This window comes from Vicia villosa, unplaced genomic scaffold, assembly GCF_029867415.1.
Source record: "Vicia villosa cultivar HV-30 ecotype Madison, WI unplaced genomic scaffold, Vvil1.0 ctg.000011F_1_1, whole genome shotgun sequence".
In the NCBI taxonomy this organism is placed as follows: Eukaryota; Viridiplantae; Streptophyta; class Magnoliopsida; order Fabales; family Fabaceae; genus Vicia; species Vicia villosa.
The window spans coordinates 2,209,580-2,230,513 of NW_026704941.1; the positions used below are offsets into that span (position 1 = coordinate 2,209,580).

At 33.5% G+C, this 20,934-nt stretch overlaps 1 protein-coding gene across 1 annotated transcript; it reads left to right on the plus strand.

Annotated features, from left to right (window-relative positions):
• Positions 1-14,548: 14,548 nt before the first annotated feature.
• LOC131621895 (telomere repeat-binding factor 4-like) lies at positions 14,549-19,999 on the plus strand. Its single transcript, XM_058892955.1, has 6 exons — positions 14,549-14,813; positions 14,904-15,115; positions 17,334-17,418; positions 18,501-18,590; positions 19,086-19,374; positions 19,472-19,999. The coding sequence occupies exons 1-6, from the start codon at positions 14,664-14,666 to the stop codon at positions 19,501-19,503; spliced, it is 858 nt and encodes a 285-aa protein (XP_058748938.1). The 5' UTR covers positions 14,549-14,663; the 3' UTR covers positions 19,504-19,999.
• Positions 20,000-20,934: the final 935 nt, after the last annotated feature.

Below are 20,934 nucleotides of genomic sequence, written 5' to 3' on the forward strand. Positions count from 1 at the left end.
TGAATAAGTGAAATGTCGCAGATTCAAATCCAAACTCTTACATTTGATATTTCTGCACAACTACCAATTGAAATGATTTAACGGGATATATAACCTCACTTATTAATTATTATTGAGTTATTACAAAAATGAGTATTTTAAGACTTTAATCTTTAATTGAAAAAGGAAATGTAAGACAACATATCTAATTGATGGTTTGTTAAGTATATCATATAATTTTCAATATCTCCTGTTACAAAAAAAAACATTTTATGTATAAATATTTTATAATTAAACAAAGAACCACAAAACAATAAATTATTTCTTGTCCTTTAAAATAAAATAAAAAAATTTTTTTCAGCTCGTAAAAGACTCACTTATTCACAACTAAAAATAAGATATACTTGCCATTATTATATTTTCTCATATGTGTCAGTGAATAAATAAAATGTCATAGATTTAAATTTGATTTTAGAGGTAAGAATAAGCCAAACTGCTCACTAGGAGCTTATGGCTAGTCTATTTCAAACATTTTAAAAAATCTGTCTATTTAAAAAGGTCAAACTAAAATTTATAAAAAATTTATTAAACTGACTTATTTATGTGTAATCTAAAGTATTATATTTGTTTAAAAAGGAAATATATATATATATATATATATATATATATATATATATATATATATATATATATATATATATATATATATATATATATATAATTAATTTTTGTAAAATCTTAAAAGGATGTTAAGAAGTGGAAAATAAAAGGAACGTAAAGTTCTAAAGAATTGATTAAACTAAAAAAATTGAATGCATAGATTTTACAGAATAGGCTTTTAAACTATGCTAAGCAGGTTTTTGAAATGATCATGTTAAGTTCAAAATAAAGTGTTTTTTTTTTTTGTGTAAGCAATATGGAATTAATACGAGAACAAAGGGTTCTCAAAACCTGATTACACAAGAGAGCAGGAATAAAACAAAAAACCTGCTAACAAAGAGAAATTACAAACCAACTAGAGTTAAGAGAGGTAAAACAAAGGCTCTTTGCTAAACTCATAAAAACTATAAATTGGGTGCGTAATTTCTCCGAAAAAAGACCACTTCCACAATAAGGACTTGATATTCCAAATCACGTTATCAACAACCCATCCTTCATTCCGGAAGCAAAAACCGTTTCTAGTTAGCCACAAAGTCCACAAAATAGCTAACCAAACCAAACCACTTTTTCCCTCTTTAACTTTCTTTTTTTTACAAAAAATATACCAATCCATAAAACTATGAAGACACTCTTCTTCCGTATTCCCCACCGGTTTACCAATCCACACGGCTATATCCCTCCACACCCCCTCACCAAGGAACACTTGAAGAAAGAATGATCACAACTTTCCGGAAAAAACCTACAAAAAACACACTTTAGATTTTCTTCCGACAAAGGAACACCCCTAAAAGATAGTAAATCCTTTGTTGGGAGCCTATTTACAAGAATCCTCCAAGCAAATGCCTTAATCTTAAAGGGCACTTGAATCTTCCAAATTAAATCAAAAGCCATATCATATCTACCCAACGGACCAAACGGCAAGCGGGATGAAACCATCGACTCATAACAAGAAGCAACGGTAAAAATACCTTCCGCCGAACCGGACCACGAAACTTTATCCCTTCCCTCCATCAAAGGCTCACGGCTAACCAACAAAAAACGAAGCGAAACGTCCTCCGCCACTACAACCGGATCGGAATCCATATGCAACACCACCCCAAAGTTCCCCCACTCCCATTCACCATTTAACCAACCTCCCATACTAGCCACCGCCACCCGTTTCAACAAAGAAGCCGCGTATAAATTAGGGAACTCCTCCTTCAAACAAATATTTCCCACCCACCTAGCCTCCCAAAAAGGAGTGATGAAACCATTCCCCAAAACAAACCGACAATTAACACCCAACGGATCTACTCCTTTAACTTTACCAAGATTAATAATATCCTTCCACCACACCGAGGCTAAAGAAAGAGAAGAAGAAGAAGGAGAAGATAAAGGATTAGAAGACATACCTCCACAAAAGGACTCCATAGTGAAATCCCCATAACGAGCTTTTAACAAATTGAACCAAAGAGCTTCTTCACCTTTTAAAATCCTCCACCGCCATTTATTAAGAAGAGCACGGTTGAAATCACCCACTTCTTTAATACCAATTCCTCCCTTTATAAACGGTAAGCAAACTTGTTTCCAAATCACCCAATGAATCTTCCTTTTCCCCTCCACACCCCCTCCCCACAAAAAATTACTTTGAAGCCTAGCCACCTCCTTAGCCACCGAAATTGGCATCCTATAAAACGACATAGTGAAAATAGCAAGAGAGCTAAGACAAGATTTCAAAAGAGTTATCCTTCCTCCCAAACTTAGAAAACGATTCTTCCAACCCGATAAACGGTTCTTAATCTTTGATAAAAGAGGAGTCCAAGATGATGTTTTCCTCGGATCACAACCCACTCTAATACCAAGAAAAACAAAATTGCTTCCTTCAACTTTGCAAGATAAAACATAAGCGGCCGCCTCCAAGAAATTTGCACTTACGTTAATACCAATCAATTTACTCTTGTGATAATTAATCCCAAGACCCGACACTAATTCGAAAGCTTTTAAAACCGCTTTGATAGCCCACACTTGCCTCCAAGAACTTTCCCCCACAATAAGAGTGTCATCCGCAAATTGTAATATGTCAACCACACAACTACCGCTAAAATCAATACCTTGAAATTCTCCTATTTCGGAAGATTTCCTCACTAGAGCCGCCAAACCCTCCGCCACCAACACAAAAAGGAAGGGAGATAACGGGTCACCTTGCCTCAAACCTTTTTCCACCTCGAACTCTTTCGTTGGGCTACCATTAATTAACACGGACATAGAACTTTTAAAAATCAACAACTCCATCCATCTCATCCAAACCTCTCCAAACCCCATCCTTCTCAACATGTATTTAAGGAAGCTCCAAGAGACTTTGTCATAAGCCTTTTCGAAATCGACCTTAAACAAAAGACAACCGCGACCCACTTTCTTAGTAAAATCCACCACTTCATTAGCCACCAACACTCCATCTAGAAGTTGTCTACCCGGCACAAAAGCACTTTGACATGGAGAAATCAAGAGATGCAACACCTTTTTCAATCTCCCCGCCAAGAGTTTAGAGATAACTTTGTACATACAACCAACCAAACAAATAGGCCTATAATCATCCAATCCTACCGGATTAAGAGATTTAGGCACCAAGGACAAGAAAGAAGAATTTACCGCTTTAGAAATCGCTCCTCCCCGATGAAAATGCTTAACAAACCTCATAAGATCCTCCTTAATAAAAAACCAACACTTTTTAAAGAACAAAAAAGTATACCCGTCCGGACCCGGTGACTTATCACTTCCACAACTCCAAATAGCCTCCTTAATTTCTTCTTCTAGAAAAGGCCTTTCAAGAAAAGAAACATCCCCTTCACCAATACTCCTAAAAGAGATCCCATCTAGATTCAATCTCTCCGCACCCAACTCCTTGAATTTAGAAGCAAAGTGAGACCGGACTTCCTCCTTAACATCCTCCACCTTTTCTACCAAGCCTTCGGAAGTAACTAGAGGACCAATATGGTTACGACTTCTTTTTTCTTTCACAACATTATGAAAGAAACGAGAGTTGGAATCTCCCTCATTCAACCACTTGAGTCTAGATTTTTGCACAAGCATATTTTCTTTAATCCTTAGATTCAACCATAACCTCTTATTTGCCTCCCTCCTATCATTCAAAGTTTCTACAAAAGATTCTTCCTCCACCTCCTCCAAAAAAGCATCCCCCAAATTCACCTCCTTCACACATTCCTCCACCTCCAAATCAATCTTGCCAAAAACCATTTCATTCCACCATTTAAGTCTCTCTTTCAACCTCTTAAGTTTTTCTCTAAGAACAAAATCACCTCTCCCTTCCACCACCATCTCCTTCCACTCCGATTCGACAAAAGGAATAAAAGATTTAAAAGAAAACCATTCATTGTTGAACTTGAAAGGTTTAGGTCCCCAATTCTCTCTATCCTTCACCAACCACACCGGACAATGGTCCGAGACATCACGACAACCAATAAGTTGCCCCACCAAACCCCACCTATTAACCACCACATTAGAAACCAAAAAACGATCAATACGACTCATAGCTCTACCATCACCACTATACCAAGAATATTTCTTTCCTTTGCAAGGGATGTCTATCAAGCCACAATCTTCAATAAAATTATTAAACAAAACCGCCTCATAAGACGCCACACTATCGCTCCGCCCTCTCCTTTCACCAATATCCCTAATAGAATTAAAATCTCCACCGATGATCCATTCCCCATCCGTCAAAGAATCCTTCAAACGCAAGATATTAACCCATAGCTCTTTCTTCTTCGTAAGAACACAAGAAGAATAAATATTTAAAATATAGTAGAAATTATCCCTCCAATACACTTTTATTCCCAAGTAACCTTCCCCTTTGAAACTAGAAATGACTTCGACATTACCAACCTTCCATAAGCAAATCATACCTCCCGATAAACCTTCCGAATTTGAAAAAGAAAATCCGATATCCGAACCACTCCAAAAACTCTTCGCTAAAACCTCACTCAAATTTGTTAACTTGGTTTCTTGAATCAAAAAAATATCCGCCTCCCCCTTTTTAATAATGTCACTAATTCTCCTTCTCTTCAAAGCATTCCCTCCCCCTCTAATATTCAACGAACCGATAATCATGTCAACATTTTTATCACCTCCTTCTTTTCCTTGTTGCTCACAATCTCAACTATTTTTTCACCTTCCAACTTCTTTCTAATACTTTCCCTCCCTTTACCTCCCATCACCCCCAAATCATCAATAGCCCTAACCAATTTTTCACCTCCATCAACATCCACATTACCCCACTGCCTAGCATTATTTGCAAGAATAAAGCTATTCTCAGAACAAAACTCCCCACTCTTAATGTCACAATCCATCTCCTTGGTTGATGAAATACCACCTTCCCCCCTACCGAACCTGAGACCACTTTTCTACTTGATTTCAGAATTTTTTTCGCCCTTCCCTTCCTACTCACCGCCTTCAACTTTCTTAGCAAAAGATTATTGTGACACCCTCCAATATCCGCCATTTTTTTCAACTTAACCCTTCTTATATACACCTTCTGGTCCGCCACCAAAGAACAAGGAACCACCGAACATTCCTTCCCGATCGTCCCCTCCGAAACCGGAGCTGAATCATCCGCCTCCCTCCTCACCACGGCTCCCTTCGAAACCGAAACCAGCGCCCTATCAAAGGATCCATCCGCTGACCCACCAACCGTCCCGGATAACTCCTTCGGAATCTCGCCGTTTCCGCCATCCATCGGCTCCACCTGAATTCCCGAGGCTTCAGAAACACAGTTATTATCCTTCCTAACTACCTCTATTCTGTCTGATTCAAAAGCCTCAATACTGTCTCGGGAATAAAAGTTACTCCCGGAAAAAACGTCACGCGACCCCCAAGACTCAACCTCATCAGAGTCAACAAAATCAGAAGACAAATTTGAGTTGGAAATAAAACGATCCAAAGGAGACACAACAGAAGCAGAAAAATCTTCCTTAATAAACAACTTATACATCTTACCGTCCAAATTCAAAGCCACAGAGTCAGGGAAATGCAAAGAAATATCCACACAAACCTGGATTCTAGCAGCTTCAAAAGACCGACCACCCGCCGTAGCTTCATCAATACACACAAACGATCCAAACAATTCTGCAATAGAAGAGAACACTGTCGGATCCCAACCCAAACCCGGAATTCCGAAAACCCGAATCCACACCGCCCTAGAAACATCCTTATCCTCCACACACCATTTAGAAACCGACACAAACCAGTTTTTCCACCATCCATCTTCATCCTTCAGAAACTCAGACAAAGCACCTTCCTCCCCCTCCTCTATAAGACATTTACGGGCTCCCAACGAAGACACAGAGATGCCGAAAAAACCCGCCCTTTCGATACTAGCTTGGATGCCCTTACTAGAACCCGGTACCCGCAAAATACCAATCCAATCTTTGATAGTAATAGATCAGACTTAAGTGTATTTTTTTTAATTAGATCCAGCTTATTTATTTAAAACTAAATATTTTTAATATTATATTAATAACTTTGTTTAAATATATATTTAATCATTTAAAATGTGTGTTAGAATTGTCGAAAAAAATGTATGAGGTGTGAAGAACTAAATAATTTTTTTGAAATAGTTACCTAAATTGTCAAACACATCTTATATGAATGGCATATGGGTGTTGGCCTTTGTTTAAAAAATAATTGGAAAAAAAACTTTTTTATGAATTTTTATTTGACTTTTCGAACACTTATTTAAGTTTCTAACACGTATTGTAGAAGTGTTATGAGTGTCGAGACACTGCAGCATGGCTACTTCTAATCGTGTTCCCACTTCATACACTATCAATTCAGTTCAGCTGAATTAACAGAATTAAATATTTTTTATTTATTTGTTTGTTTATGAAATAAAGACCTTATATCATTAAATTTAGAGACACTTGGCAAGATGAATACACAGGTGTCAACCACATTGATAAACCACCAAAACCAAGCTGCAACAGCATCAATTATTTTTTATGTAAACTTGAGAGTGTGAATTTTGAGGCAGGCAGATATAGGTGGATCCAGCTAGAAGTGGGAGGTGTCTAATGGAGTCCATGCAAGAGAGACAAGAAGCGCAAAGTGCCATAACCACCGCATCTAAAGGGATACATTCATCATTCAATTGTATATTTCTCCATTTTTAAATTAGATTCTTTGAGGTTCTTAGACTTATTGATACAAATTGTAATTTAATATTGGAATAACTTATATGTATTGGAATTTAAAATGTAAATTTGGATGGAGCATAAAACGTAAATTCAATAAAAAAGTGATGTGAAAAGTGAGTATAATGACTCAAATCAATTAAGAAAAATGATTGAGAATTTAAAGACATTAATAAATTTTTATTGATTTGTGAGAATTAAATAAATTAAATAGTTTAAAATAAATAAAAACAAAACCATCGCAAAATAGAAGAAGTTAAAAGATAAGAATACAATAATTTATTTAGAAAAGAGTAGTTCTTTAATTCAATATATTACTAAAAATTGTTAGATGAAATTACAAATTAGTTAAAAAAAAAAAAAAAGAGGAGCTCTTTAATTCAATATATTACTAAAAATTGTTAGATGAAATTACAAATTAGTTAAAAAAAAAAGTAGCTTTTTAGTTCAATATATTATTAAAAATTGTTAGATGAAATTACAAATTAGTTAAAGAAAAAAGTATATGTAGTTTTCACAAATCTCCTCAATTATCAATATATAAATCGCATAAATTTAATGTGTTTAGAAGTGTTTTTCAACTCTCCATTCAATATTTTTCAAATACACCATTTTGATGATGAGTGTGTAAGTCCGAGATACACAATGTTTCTTTGTTTTTTCTAAACTACATCATTTTGATGATGAGTGTGAGGACAAATGACTCTATAGAAAATACCTACTTCAGAGAGGAATTTGGTGAAGGGTCTAAATTCACCTCCCTAATCAGACTGCACAACTTTAATAGGTTACCTCATGTTGAAGTTCAACCAAAGACTTAATTGTTTGAAAATGTTAAGAGCTTCAAATTTAGATTTAAGAAAATAAAACCAAGCGAATCTAGAATATGCATCCAAAAATGACATATAGTAAGAAAACCCTATAGTAGATGAATTTAAGGAAGGTCTCCCCATAAGTCACAATAAATTAACTCTAAGGGTGTAGAGTATGTGGCGTGTGAAGCAGAAAAATGTATTCTATGGACTTTGCCCATGCAACAAGAAGTGCAAAAATCATTATTTTCTTTAGATGTAAATGGAATATTACAAGCTTGTAAAACAAGTCATTAAGGAATTTAAACTAGGGTGGCCAAGTCTAAGATGCCACATACTAGACAGCTTAGAATTAATACCAGGCACACTAATATTGACAAATTAACTAGATCAAGACAGAGTATAAGGCTATGCAGGATGAGACAATGCTATAGAAGGAAACTCATAAAGCCCATCGATGCCAATATGACCTTCAAGAATAGTGGTATCAGTTTCCTGTGATTTAACAAGGCACTTATCAGCATAAAACAAAAAATAGATATGATTATCCTTTGAGAATTGACTTACACTAATTAGGTTTTTAGTTATAGAGGGCACCATCACAATATTATTGAGTGTAAGTAGTGTGTGAGAGTGAAAATGTGAAGTAAGAGAACTATAGCCAATATAGGATATGTGGAAACCTTGACCATTGTTAATGTAAATTTGGTCAGGACCTTCATAAGGTGTGACCTACTAAATGTTTTTGGCATCACTGGTCATATGAAAAGAAGCTCCTGAGTCTGGGAACCAGGAGGTAGATATGAAGGGAATTGTATTAGCAATGAAGGTGCTAGGAGGAACTTGAAATGGAGTTAGAGGTATTGTGAGAGAAGCATATGTGTTCCAAACATTGTTTCCAAAAGAGTAGTTTTTCCAGGGTTTCTGAGGAGCCCCAAAATAGTTGTTGCCATTGAAGGAGGATGGCTGGAAGTTCTGATTGAATATATGTCAACACTGTAAAGCAAAATGACCAAATTTAGAACAAACTTGACACTATAGAGTAAAATTAAAGAATCTACTTCCTCTGCCCATGCATTCCTCTTCCATAGCTACCACAAAGTCATTATCCATGTTAGGTGTAGGCATCAGAGAGGGTGAGCAATCTGAACAAGCAATAGGAACTTCATTAAGAGGCAGTGGAGAAGATGCAATATGAGTGTGATTGAGAGATGCTAAGTCATAAACTATAGTTATAAACAAGAGTCGAGCCTTCGGGTATTAGACTAGCTTAAAAACATAGTACGTAAGGATATAGTTCCTTTCCTCAAAACCAGTCATCTGAATGGGGCCCTGTGACAGGTGCCATATTTAGGTTGCTTGCGACTGAGACTTTTAGGGAACATTTCCATCTACCCTTAATTAAGGGATTTAGATAACATCCGGTCGGGAAAGAGCCACTACTTAGTTCAATAATTAATTGAAGGAAAATTATACCCCTCTTCGACATTAGATTCTTATCCTCTTTTCTGGGGAAATTTTGTTTTATTCTCTACGACCCAAGGAAAAAAGTGGTTTGCTTTATTGAATCTTATTTCAACAAGGGGTGTCGCTTTCATTTTCAATAAGGACGTTTAGTAGGAGGTACATGCCCTTATAACTATAAATATTTGTGATTTGCCTTTTTACTCTTGAATATGTTGAGTCTAAGTTCATGAGCAATTAGTAGAATTTCAACCTCGTCAAGATCCATAACTCCAAACTTTCTTTCAACAATAGATACTACTAGTGCATAGTCAGAAGGTAAGCCTTCAAGAATCATATCAATGTGATGTGATGGTGGAACATGATCACCGATTGAAGCTAGGTATGGCATCAACAATGGTGAGAATCTTGAGAAGTTAGTCTTGATCAGATGAATTTTCCTGAGTAATTGCACATAATTCCACTCTCATCTGACGAGCATGAGCACGTTTTTTTTTTGAAAATAGTTGAATAAACGATCCAATAGTTGATGTGAATGTGAGCACCCGAGAACACGAGAGAGGATCTTGCTCAATATGGTGGATTGAAGCCAAGACAATAACATTTGGTCTTTCTGAAGCCAAACTGAATATGCAGGGTTGATCGTACCGGAATTGCAAGCAACATCATTACGAAAATGAGGAGGAATTTACGCACAAACGACAAATTTAGTGAGATTGTGCGCGTTAATGTACGACTTAACTTATTGATGCCATAAATGGAGGTTTTTCTCATTGAGTTTATGCGTAAAATAGAAACAACGAATATCGTCTATGGCAAACAAAGTTGCATGCGCCGACGTGGTCGATTCAAGGGCGGAAGACGATGGTGACACCGTTGGTGAAGACGCCATGGCTGAAGATCACGTTAGCAATCTGATACCATGTTAGAAAGTTAGAATTACTCTCTTCGTAATCTTGTTATAACTAAATTTTCTGTTTTTCATTGATTGAACTCAAAGTTACAACTGATTTCATTTATTGTAGCAATCAGGTAACCTGCAGTAACAAGTTGCTAACAGTCTTAGACTCACAGTTGTCACTTATATAGCTAACTAGGCTAGCTTATCTCTAATACACAAAGTCTTTATATATTTCAATCAAGAAATACAATTTCAACAATCTTCTATAGTTTTAATTTTTTTAATGAGAAACAAGCGTCAAGATTGTCCAAACATTGTATTTCAAGAAATCCAAATATAATTTTTGTACTCAATTATATATGAGATGTGATGTTCTATTTTTTAAGTGTGTTGAATTTGATCTTCACGAGTCATCAATCTCTTTACTTTATTAAGATAAATAAAATATAATTTTTATTTATAATTACAACAATAATTTACATGATGCTTTAATTCTTAAGGGTGTTAAGTTTGATGTTCATGAATCATCAATCTCTTGACTTAATTGAAAGAAATAACAATAATATCCCAACGAATAACTAAATTAGTTATAATACAAGCAACTATATAAATTGGTTTTTAAAATTGTTTTCCTCAACTAATTTTGGTTTTTAATAACATATTTCTCCCAAACTCAATACAAAACCTATGACACTATTAACATCATAATATTGATCTAAAAATCAATGAGACGGTCATGGCTACCAAAGAAATTATTGGTACTTCTGTGGTTGTTGTCTCTGAAAAATCGTTCAAGTTTGAGGAAAGTCATTTCAAATGCTGGCAATAAAATTTGTGATTTTCTTAGCCTTAAAAAGGTTGACAACAATTTGACCGATGACATTCATGTCGTTCCTTCTAGATCAACAGAGACAACTAACAATACGAAATATGTGAATTTAGACGGAACACTTAATAGTGTGGAAGCTGATATAGGTGAAAGGTCTCTGGAAGCTCAATATTACGAACTTCAAAAGATTGATTATGAGAGCATCATCAAAGGTACGTCTTTAGATGAATAATTTAAAATTGATTTTATTATTCACAAACTGTGTTAGTTTGAAAGTTTTTAAAATTTTTGCTTCACCATAAAACAAAATAATTTTTAATTGAGAGTCTTATTCGCCTTTGAAATGAAGAAGAATCTAAGAGAAAAGATAAAAAAAAATTGGTTGTTATAAACAACAAGAATAGAATAAATTGTGGTTATAATTTACACTACAAAGACTATAATAGTGTCGCAACACATATACCACGAGACAAAAAATTTAAAACAAAAAGAATACCTCGACGTGCCAAGAGGCACAATGTTTCCAGGTTGGATATTGCCTCTTAACGTGACAACTTTATTAACTCATTCATAATTTTTATCAATTTATAAATCATCTCTTGTACGATTATTTTTACACAAAATTTTTCACGATTGCACCATATTATTTCATTAATGTTCTCACCAAAATATATAATTTTAACATCCATTTTATGCAACTCTAATTATTTTAATGAAAAACGAATTTCAACAGTTATAAAATTAACTCTAATAATATTTAAATTTAAAATAGAGATTATTGTATTCAATTATTTAAAATCCATTATAATCATGATATATCCAAGTAATCAATTTCAAATCAAATAAATTTAAATATATATATTCATAAGAAAAACATGCTATAATTTATTCACATATAAACTAGATGATTGTTTAAATAAAAGAACAAAAGTAATTATAAGATAAATCATTTCAAAAGTGAAAACTTATAGTGATAAAAATAAACTATTTTAGAATATCTAATTTATAAAATTTAAGGAATCAAAATACTCATTACTATATTTGATCATAAAATTTTGAAATGTGTTATTAAATATTATTAAAAAAAGGCAACTGATTTTTAAACATAATATTCTATAACAAAAATATATATTAATTGAATATGTGTTTGCCTTATATCTCAAAATACACTTCAATTTAGACATGGCAATAAAACCCAGACCCGCGGGTACCCACTCGAACCCACCCCGAAGTTGACGGGGAAAACCCGCTTTGACTGTGTTTGGGTTCGGGTTTGAGTTTTCCCCGATTTTAAAATATGGAAACGGGTCGGGTAATGGGGACACTGGTACCCAACCCGAACCCGTCCCCGAACCCTTCATGTTTATTTTAACATTTATATTATTATTTATATTTTATAATTTATATTATAAAATATGTGGTTGATGTTTTGATAATTTGATTTGTATTTATTATTTTAAATATTTGAAATGTATGTATGAAATTTCTTGAGATTGTTTTATTTTGTTATTTATAATGTAATTTGATGTTTTAAAAAATAAATATTTTTATTAAAAAATTTGATTATACGAAATAGATGGTGGCATGGTGGGGATACCCGAACCCAACCCGAACCCGTTTGGGACGGGTTTGGGTTTTAATTCTCCATCCCCGTTTGGGTTTGGGGCGGGGAACGGGAATTGATTGGGGATTCGGGTTTGGGTTTGGGGGAGGTAAAAACCGTCCCCGACCCGCCCTGTTGCCATGCCTACTTCAATTGTAAAATCTTTGTTAATCGAAACTCAAAGATGTAATAAAAATATTTGAAAATTATACAATATTATAGGTATGAACGTAATGGGTCAATCCATTCTGGGTTATATGAACAAAAAAAAATGGAAAATCTACTTGTTGGTACCTCACTTGTATTTGACATCCACACATACGTAACAATTTAACTATATATAATATTCATATATCATTAAAATTAATATATTTTGGATTTTTTTATAAAAAAACAACATTTTAGTTCTAAGATTTTATAAAATTCGGTATGCATAGGGGTGCTAGATTTTTAAGAAAATATAATTAGAGTTGCATAAAATGCGTCATAGTCGTCAAATTATCAACATTCATATCTTTAAATGCAACCACTATGAGCCTCATCACCATGAGGTATTTTGTCATCATTCCTAGCTAGATCATAGTTGTGAATATCATATCTAACTGTTATGTTCCAATTTCTATCGCTTGGCACATATCTCAAGTTAAATGAGCATTTGTTTAACTCTTCTACTAAATTGACTTAAGACAATTCGTTGTTCATATAATTTTCCCCCTCTTACAACCCATTATCAATTTGTCTTTCCTTCCTCTTTGCCTATTTGTTGTATCAGAACTAACAACAATAATACTATGTTGTCTCCTAATAAATTGTGCCCATGATAACACTTTGGTTCAGAAGGAAAATATCTTTCAATTAAAACATATAATGAAATACTTATAGGTTAAAATTTTCAAAAATTGATATAGAACATGTAAGTAAAATATACCAAGTTAGAGGTCAAGAATTAAATAAAATCTATAGAAGAACCTTCCATCTCATGCGCATATACGGAGAGCATGATCAAATTAACTACTAAGGGTGTGTTTGTTTGAAGGATTAAAATTAGAATCCTGGGAATATCATTCCTAGGAATATTATTGTTTGGAACTTTATTCCTATCAATGTGTTTGGCAAATGAATAAAGTTCCTAGGAATATTTTTAGATTTTGTTTTAATTAAAAATTAAAAATTAAAAATTAAAAAGTAAATGTGTTAAAATAATATGAGACTGGGAAGTTATGGTTGGTTATTTTATAGGGTTAAATAAGTTTTTGGTCCCTATAAATATCTCAATTTTGGTTTTTAGTCCCTATATAAAAAAAGTTGACTTTTAGTCCCTATAAAATTGTTTTTGCACTCACTTTTAGTCCCTGTAGAGGGACTAAAAATGAGTGCAAAAATAATTTTATAGGGACTAAAAGTCGACTATCTTTTTATAGGGATTAAAAGTAATTTTTGATAATTTTATAGGGACTAGAAACATATTTAACCCTATTTTATATTCCCATGAAAATTTAAGATTCCCATCCTTTTACATGGGAATGAAAATGAAGAAACTCATGAACAAAATTTATTCCTGGGAATAAAAAGTATCCGGGAATAATTTATCAAAACTTGAAACAAACAAAGGAATATGTGAATTCCAATGTCACATTCCCGGGAATAACATTTGTATCTCCGAAACAAACACTTTTTTTCAGGGTATAAGAAATATCTGATATACCGTATTTTTGGAATTTCTAATAAAACAAAACCACGTATCGAATATTTAAAAAAATCAGATAAAAACTCAAATTGAATTTTTAAAAATTCAATAAACACATATTTTTTAGAATATTTTTTTTGCACAAACGATAACTTTTGAAAGAGATAAATAAGAATAGGGGTAGTTTTGACATTATAGAAATATGTGGGGTATCAAAATCCAGTTAAGGGTGCAAAGGTAGATTTTCCCAAAAAAAAACCTATAGTTCCTATACCAGGTAAGGCCCGTTTTAATATTTTTTGAAAAAAATCTTGTTACCAAAAAAATAAAAAATCGAACGGCCACGATCAACTATTAAAGTAAGCGCATCAAAATTCTATAAAAAACTCCATAAAACGGAATAGTATAAATTAAAAAAAAAACGTGAGGAGAAAGGGTCAATAGCAGTACTTGACTCTACTACTTACTACCACTCTACCAGTATTTGTTAAATCAATCGAAACTGAACCTCTTTGGCGCTGCAATAGAGTACTATCATCATCGATGGGAAACCAGAAGCAAAAGTGGACACCTGAAGAAGAAGAAGCCTTACATCAAGGCGTTCAAAAACACGGTACCGGAAAGTGGAAGAACATTCTCAGAGATAAAGAGTTCGCTGAGAAACTCTGTAGCCGTTCCAACATTGATCTCAAGGTTTTTTTTTTATTATTAGGGTTAGGGTTAGGGTTTTTGTTTCTTGAAATTTTATGTTAAATCGTTATGGTTGATTGATTCGTTGTTCAGGATAAATGGCGGAATTTAAGTGTTTTTCCTGGTCAAAACTCTAAAGATAAGTCTAGAACTCCCAAGTCGAAATCGTTGGTTATTGCTTCTGCTTCTCCTGCTACTCCGGCTTCTCCTGCTCCGCTTAATGTTATTATGCAAAATGTTACTCCTGTGCCTCAAATTCAAACTCCTACAAGCCAGCCTTCTCAAATTGAGGATGCTCCTCCACAGTATGTGATTATTTTTTTTTTCATTCTTTATGTAGTTTTATGGATTGAGTTTGTAGTTTGTTTGCGAATTGAGTGTGCTTGTTTGATTTGGTAATGGATGAAATAAAGGAATGTGTAATGGTAGGGTCGTCTTAATTTTTTAGAGGCCATGTGTAGGTTAACTACAGTTTTAGTATGACAAATCAAATAGGGGCCCTATTTTGTCATGGTTTAACTGTCACTAATATTTTATGAGCCGCTTTTTAGTAATGGTGTAAAATTTTGGACCCTGTGCGTATTCCGCCTTGCACGCCCGTCGCCCTCAAAGGGCCGACGGTCCTGTTTAATGGGGTTGTATTGTATTGTAGTGGTAAAGTAGTTTTACATTGACATCCAACAAGAATTAATCACATTGTTGCATTAAGCCATTAACCCATTTTTGTAATTGATGTATGTTAAAAAAGCTGCAAAATATTGATTCTTGTAGTTTATGCTGATAGTAGATGTTCCATTTTCTAGGATTGTATATTTAGTGCTTAAAACTAGGCTGTGATTTGGACTCCGTACTATAAAAATCATGCATTTGATGCTATTATACGATGATGATAGTTGGATAAGATTGAAAGACCCACTATGTAACTTTGGTAATTGAGTCCAAAATGCCTAGTTGGAATATTAGTGTTATGATCTTAATCAAATGGTTTGAATTGGTGACTGCACGATTGTGTGAGGACATGGAGTCCGAATTGAAAACCCTCTCTAAAACCATGGAATTTCAGGAAAATGGAGTGGAATGACAATCATGAATCATGATATGCACAATGAAACAATTTTCTACCCTGCTTGAACCTTGAGTTATTACTTGCATATTTGTGGCACTTTTGTGAATTGGTTCTTGTCAGTTCTCCATTTAATTCATAGAAGTGGCAAATAGGTGGGTGAGGATCGAAGATAACTCTTCTACCTTTTTATTAAAGGTGAAGGGTTTAGGAAAAAGGTAGAATTAGGAATGTACGGTCTCACTTGCTGTAGGAAATAACTGATTGCAAGTTGCTTTGGTACATTAAAAGTGTATCCTTTTGTCTAGGTGAAGTAAATGATCTGGATCCTAGAGGATTCATACAAGACGGATCCTGAACTTAGTGAGAGTTTCTTGAATAAAGAGAGAAATCGAAGGAAAAACTAAGAAAATCAAACAAATTAGAAATTGAAAGGAAACTTACAAGGCGGAAGGAGATAAGAAATGGGAAGAAAAATAGCCACATTCAGGATAAATGATAAGATTGAATTGCAAATCTGCCACAAGAAATAAGATATTCTTGATAAGAATCGGTTTCCAAATATAATGTGATTTGTTCTTCAAGACGATCCCTTAATATCTTCATCTTAGCCCTTGTTATCGGGCCACCTACTCCTTTGGTACCCGCTTGTTGACCCTTGAAATGCTCTCCTCATTCCTAATTAGTAAAACATGGAATTAATTGAATTAAATCAATAGTATGCTACAATTTCTCTGCATTGTTTTTTATTTATTTATCTCTTCCTCCATCTATCCCTATTTATAAGATCCTTTGGCACTTTTTATGTATATTAAAAAGAGTTTGTAGTGTGATTAATGTGTCTAATTTGTGGATGACTATTACTAAATTACTGTGTATAGATAGCATTTGGAAAAAGAGTAAGAAATGTATCAAGATATTTGCAAAGGATCTATTTAGGGACAAACAAAAGTTCCAAAAGGGTCTTATAATTAGAGAAGGAGGGAATAGTATATTATGAAAAAACTTAAATGATGTCCAATCACCCTAATTAGTATTAGTATACTAGTAGTATATTAGATCTTATCACAAACCCAATTGTACTGACTATGCATGCCCATCTACCAATACTTAGGAGGCAACATACTGCATACCTGTACCCATATTGCGTACCAAAGAGAGTTGAGTGCTTGATAACTCGACACCAAATGTTAATAGGATAAATTACCAATTACTACTGTTAAATTTATGACTGAGGGTTCTGTTTTTAACACGATTTTGTATTGCAGTAAAACTTATTTAAGAACTATTCATTGCAAACATGTTTACATCACTTACTTCTAGCTGATCATCATAAAGTATTATGTTTTGTAAGTTATATAGACTTTTAAACACAATGTCTTAATTTTCATTATTTGTCCTATCAATTAAAGTCATATTATGACGGCTTCTTTGTACTCGATATTTTCAACTTTCATCAGGTACAATTCAATGATTTTTGAAGCTTTATCAACAATCAAAGATGCCAACGGGTCTGACTTAAGTGCTATTGTTAGCTTCATTGAGGTGAGTTGATTTTCTTGGGGGTAATGCCTTTCTTATGATCACTATTTTTTGTGGATTGGTTGAATGACTTGTTTCCTAGATCATGTAACACAGATTTTATGAATTGAAATGTGCTCGAAGATCTTTTGGATTGAATTGCCGCTGTCTAATTGAGCTCTATGACCCCCAAATACTTGACTTGCATGATACTATGAACTAGTTTATCTATGAGAGGATACATAATCCTTATAACATAAGGCTTCTTAGTGAATTTAAATATCCTTATCCCGTCTATATATTACATTCAAAACATCAAGGATTTTCCTTCTGGTGGAAAGCTATTTTGAAGTATTCATTGACATTTGTGTAATGTGTAATGTCAATCATTTTGGTATAAATATGGATTTGACTGTGGCATCAAGCTCGCTCATTTCTTCTTATTAGGCAACATGACTAACTCACTAACTAACTTTAATTCCTTCGAGGCCTCATTTAATATAATGTATCAGGACTAAAATAATTAATGGTTATTTTAGAGGGCTGAAAATGTTATTTAAACCCTGTTTTTATTGGGCTGAAATTGTAGTAATGAGATTTGGGCCTATGATCTCATAGAAACTACCCAATTTCTGGACCACAAGTTCAATATCAGTGGCTTTGCCATTTGTTTTTACACTAGAGAATTCAAAATCCGTTCATCAACTTGAGGACTTTCTAGGTTTTTTGCCACGTGTAAATAGATTCATTCACTCTAGTATGATCTTTCAAAGTAGCATGCTTATTTCTGTAATAATTACAGTTTATTTCATTCCAGTTGTGAAACGGAAAAAAATATTTGCTATGTAGACAAACAGTATTTGTTAGTTATGGTCGTTTTGACTTGCATAGTTTGTCAATTAAAATTGAGATTGTGTTGCAATTTCCTTCCGTTTGTGCTTAGGCAATGCCTTTTCTTACGGGGCTAGTTAGGAGACTTGGGGCGGAAATATAGTATACTTTGCAGCATTTATTGTGCATATTATTTTTTTAAATATGGGGTATTTCATTTATAGCATGTTTTTTATTTTATATTTTCTAAGGAATAATCACTCATAATACTGCAGCAAAAGCACAACCTTCCTCAAAATCAAAATTTCAGAAGGACACTAGGTTCAAAGCTAAGAAGGCTTGTTACTCAAGGGAAGCTCGAAAAGGTAAATTAGTCCTCTGTGATGCTTTAAAGAAATGTATGTGTTAGAGTATTATATTCTCTGTATTTTGCTTTAAGTTAGTCCTCTAGGCTAGACATGCATATGTTGGAAAGCTATTTTGTATCAATAAGAATACTTTGTTTTGTTTGGAGCAGATCTTTCTCCTCTTCTGTTTACTCATATACTTCAAATGGTTTGAAAAAAAAATTGTTCTAGGATTAGTTGTAACAGGATATATATAGACCTACCTTTTCCGGTACATAAGGCAAAATTTTCATTTTGCATGTTTAAGCCAAATGAACTTGAAGTCTTGAAGCTTGTTTTCTTGATACCATGCTAGAATAATTGAACTAGTGAAAAATGGAACACAATTCTTACCGAATCAATATTGTAGTTGTTTCCATTATAACGGCTAGATAACAAAACAGAAGAACTAACTGTATAAACTGTTACTGCCACTTAACAGATTTTAACTAATCAGTCATGTGACACCCGCAGGTACAAAACAGTTACAAGATTAAGGATACCTCAGCGGAGACAAAGCCGGATGTTGACTCAAAACCACCTGCACCAAAAGAAATGAATTCACCAGCTCCAGCGGCATCTAATACTTCGGCATTTGATAATGCAATGAGGGAAGCTTCCGAAATTGTAGCGTTCAGAATTGCTGATGCAGAGAATAAGTCATTTTTGGCTGCTGAGGCAGTGAAGGAGACAGAAAGATATGCAAAGTTTGTCGAGGAAAATGATGCAATGTTAAAGTTTGCTGAAGAGCTTTTAGAAAAATGTACTGCAGATAAGCAACCCTATCTACTCGTAAATAAATTTTCCAAACATAATTGTGCAAGTAAATGACCATTGTTCTTTTGTTTTGATGATGACAGGCAAGCTTGGTGGAAGTTTTCGCTTTGCTTAAATTGGTAAATGCTAGGCTTATAGTGTTTTTGTTTTTACATGTAAATTGGTTCATCCATTGAAAAATGCTTTTATGACTCCCCCTCACCCTCAATAGAAAATTTAAACCCCGGTTAGTATAATTTTTTTTTTTCAAGTTCCTTTGAGACCAAAAAAATTTATGTGTTACAGTAGTTTTTTGGGAATAAAATTGGTTTATTTAGTTTTATGAAAGTTCTTCTCAGACAAGTGTCATAACTAGACCAGACTTGTTGATAGTCGTGACATTGCAACATACAACTTTATACGATAGATACATGGTAATGAAAAATATGGCACATCATGTTTTAGTAATTTTTTCTGATTCTTACTGTCATTGCAAAGGAGAAACCAATGAAAAAAATTTGCCATAAATTTTTTTAAGTGTTTTACTAACTCAGTCGATATTGCTTCTTGAAGTGACATTTGCTTTTAAAATATACTAGTTTCCATTTTTGAGAGAAAGGAAGATAACTACTGTTCTATAACTCCAAAGTTTGATATTACATACACTAATTCCAAAGAGGAGTGCTATTTCTATACTCAAAATCTAACCCCTTATACCTACACCCTATGAAATACAACAATGATGTGCTTCTTTATATTTAAAAATAGTAAAAAATAATGATTAAGTATAATAAAATAATAAAACAGTATAAAAATACGGTGTAAAATGTATCTTTTAGTGTATAACTTCATTTCTCAATTCCAAAATATCGAAGTATATCATAAAAACACATGTTCATTTTTTCTCGAGAGTTGCTATATATACACCAAAATCTAACACCAAGAGTTTACACCGTATTAAATACAAGAGTTTACACTGTATTAAATACAGCATCATTCCATTTGTTTGTGTCATAACAATAAAAAAATAATGATTAAAAATTTTAAAATACATGTATTATACGGTGTAAGTGTAATAATTAGTGTAAAAATAACAATTCTCTTTTTTCTCACTTTACATATAATAATAATTAAATTACGTTTTCTTTATAAATTCTACTATGAATTTTAGTTGGGTACCCGTGTACCTTAATCAAAATGTAATTAAAATTTTCTTTTATTATAAAATAAATAAATTAAAATATGACGTGACATTTTATACATGGATTTTAAGGGAATTTCTTACCTCACCCTTTAGGGTTCTTAGGCATCATGTGCGTTTTTATAAATACCTTATGCTTTTGGAGGTGTATATTCGGATGCACAGTTTTTTTACTCAACGTTGGTTTGTTCCGTAGATGTATCTACGAAAGTCTTTCTGTTATGTACCTCCGAAACTATTTGATGTTAAACTCGCGCCAAACTTTCTTCTTCTCACTCATTCTCAAAACTTTTCATTTTCCAAACTCTCTTAACCTCAAAAATAATTTTTCCATCAAACTTATTTTTTTTTATGTCGAGTTCGACA

Coding starts and splice junctions, on each gene's coding strand:
- LOC131621895 (XM_058892955.1), top strand. CDS start 14,664: ATGGGAAACCAGAAGCAAAAGTGGACACCTGAAGAAGAAGAAGCCTTA. Junction 17,419..18,500: donor CTATTGTTAGCTTCATTGAG/GTGAGTTGATTT, acceptor ATAATACTGCAG/CAAAAGCACAACCTTCCTCA. Junction 18,591..19,085: donor CTCAAGGGAAGCTCGAAAAG/GTAAATTAGTCC, acceptor TGACACCCGCAG/GTACAAAACAGTTACAAGAT.